Source organism: Ptychodera flava, unplaced genomic scaffold (genome assembly GCF_041260155.1).
Source record: "Ptychodera flava strain L36383 unplaced genomic scaffold, AS_Pfla_20210202 Scaffold_32__1_contigs__length_2955704_pilon, whole genome shotgun sequence".
Taxonomy (NCBI): domain Eukaryota; kingdom Metazoa; phylum Hemichordata; class Enteropneusta; family Ptychoderidae; genus Ptychodera; species Ptychodera flava.
Genome location: NW_027248354.1, coordinates 23540 through 24801, shown reverse-complemented (window position 1 = coordinate 24801; position 1262 = coordinate 23540). Strand labels below are relative to the sequence as shown.

Here is a 1262-nt window from a genome sequence, read left to right as displayed (position 1 = left end):
CAACTTCTATTACACATCCGATAGGTATCGATGATAATAGTCCTCGCTGACCATGGTAACCTGTGACCCTGTATCCACTTGAGCCAAACATTTCCTTCCATTTAGAAAAGCATACTGCTCATTCAACGGACCAAGACCCGTCCATCAATGGGTCTCGGCTTACCCTTTCTTTGCGGGTTCTTTTCCTGTTGTCGTCTACCTGTCATACTCTGGGCTTTGACAGATGCCATTTCCGTTTTGGGCACTTCGCTGATGTGTGTCCTTCTTCTTTACATTTACCGCATGGCTGCTTACAATCACGCGACATGTGACCTTCACCATTGCAGTTGTAGCAAGTGAACGGCTTAGCTTCACTCTTCTTTCCATTTTGGTCATCACTTTTATGCGGTGCTCCCTGTCTTGGGGCTGGTTCCTGCGGAATCTGTGCGGCAATATCATGTGGCGAAACCATCATTGCTGCACGAGCATTCCGGATCTCTTCCATTCCAGCAGCGTGTTCTTTTCGTTGTTGTTCTATAGCCAGCTTCACTTGTTCCTGCTGTAGTTGCATCGCTTTCAACATCGCTGTCATTTTAGTGTACACTTCGTCTGTCTCGTGATCTCGTTGCTTCTTTTTCTTTGAACGCTCTTCGTTGTCACAGGAATCAGAATCAGACTCAGACATTTCCTGACGTGGCTTCACAGCTCTATGTCCTCTTGTCTTCTTTCGTCGATCTTCAGCCTTTTCTTCTATTTTAGGGCCACGTACTCCCTGTACTTCTTGTTCAGCTACGCGGATGATCCGCAATAACTCATCAAAGTTCCTAGCATTCTCGTATCGGTGCCTGGCGACGTCCTTTACTCGCAGATCAGTCAATCCTTCCCACAAAGTGGTGCACAGGATTGAATCCATTTCGCTCTCACATACCCCCCCCCCCAGGATCAAATATACGCCGGAGGTTTATTTCAATGCGGCATGCAAATGACGCAGCTGTCTCGCCTTCCTTTTGAAAATCGTTGTACAATTGCCGTTTCAATGTAGCCGTTGACACAACTACACCGTATACAGTTTCAAGTTTATCAAACATCTTTTCGATAGGTGGGTCAATTCCTAATCCTAGAATAACCTCACTCGCTTTCCGAATGGCCTGTAGCAGTACCCGATCGCTGTGAATACCATTCTGTCTCATACTCTGTACCTCTCTCAACCACGATTTATACGATATACTATCCTTACCTTTATAATCGCCAGTAAAGGTCGGTACCCTTGGCGCCGTATTCAT

General features: G+C 46.3%; 1 protein-coding gene across 1 annotated transcript; it reads right to left on the bottom strand.

Annotated features, from left to right (window-relative positions):
* Nucleotides 1–202: 202 nt before the first annotated feature.
* On the bottom strand, nt 203–892 carry LOC139127442 (uncharacterized). Its single transcript, XM_070693364.1, has one exon. It carries the CDS (start codon nt 890–892, stop codon nt 203–205), a length of 690 nt encoding a protein of 229 aa, XP_070549465.1.
* Nucleotides 893–1262: the final 370 nt, after the last annotated feature.

Coding starts and splice junctions, on each gene's coding strand:
- LOC139127442 (XM_070693364.1), bottom strand. CDS start 892: ATGGATTCAATCCTGTGCACCACTTTGTGGGAAGGATTGACTGATCTG.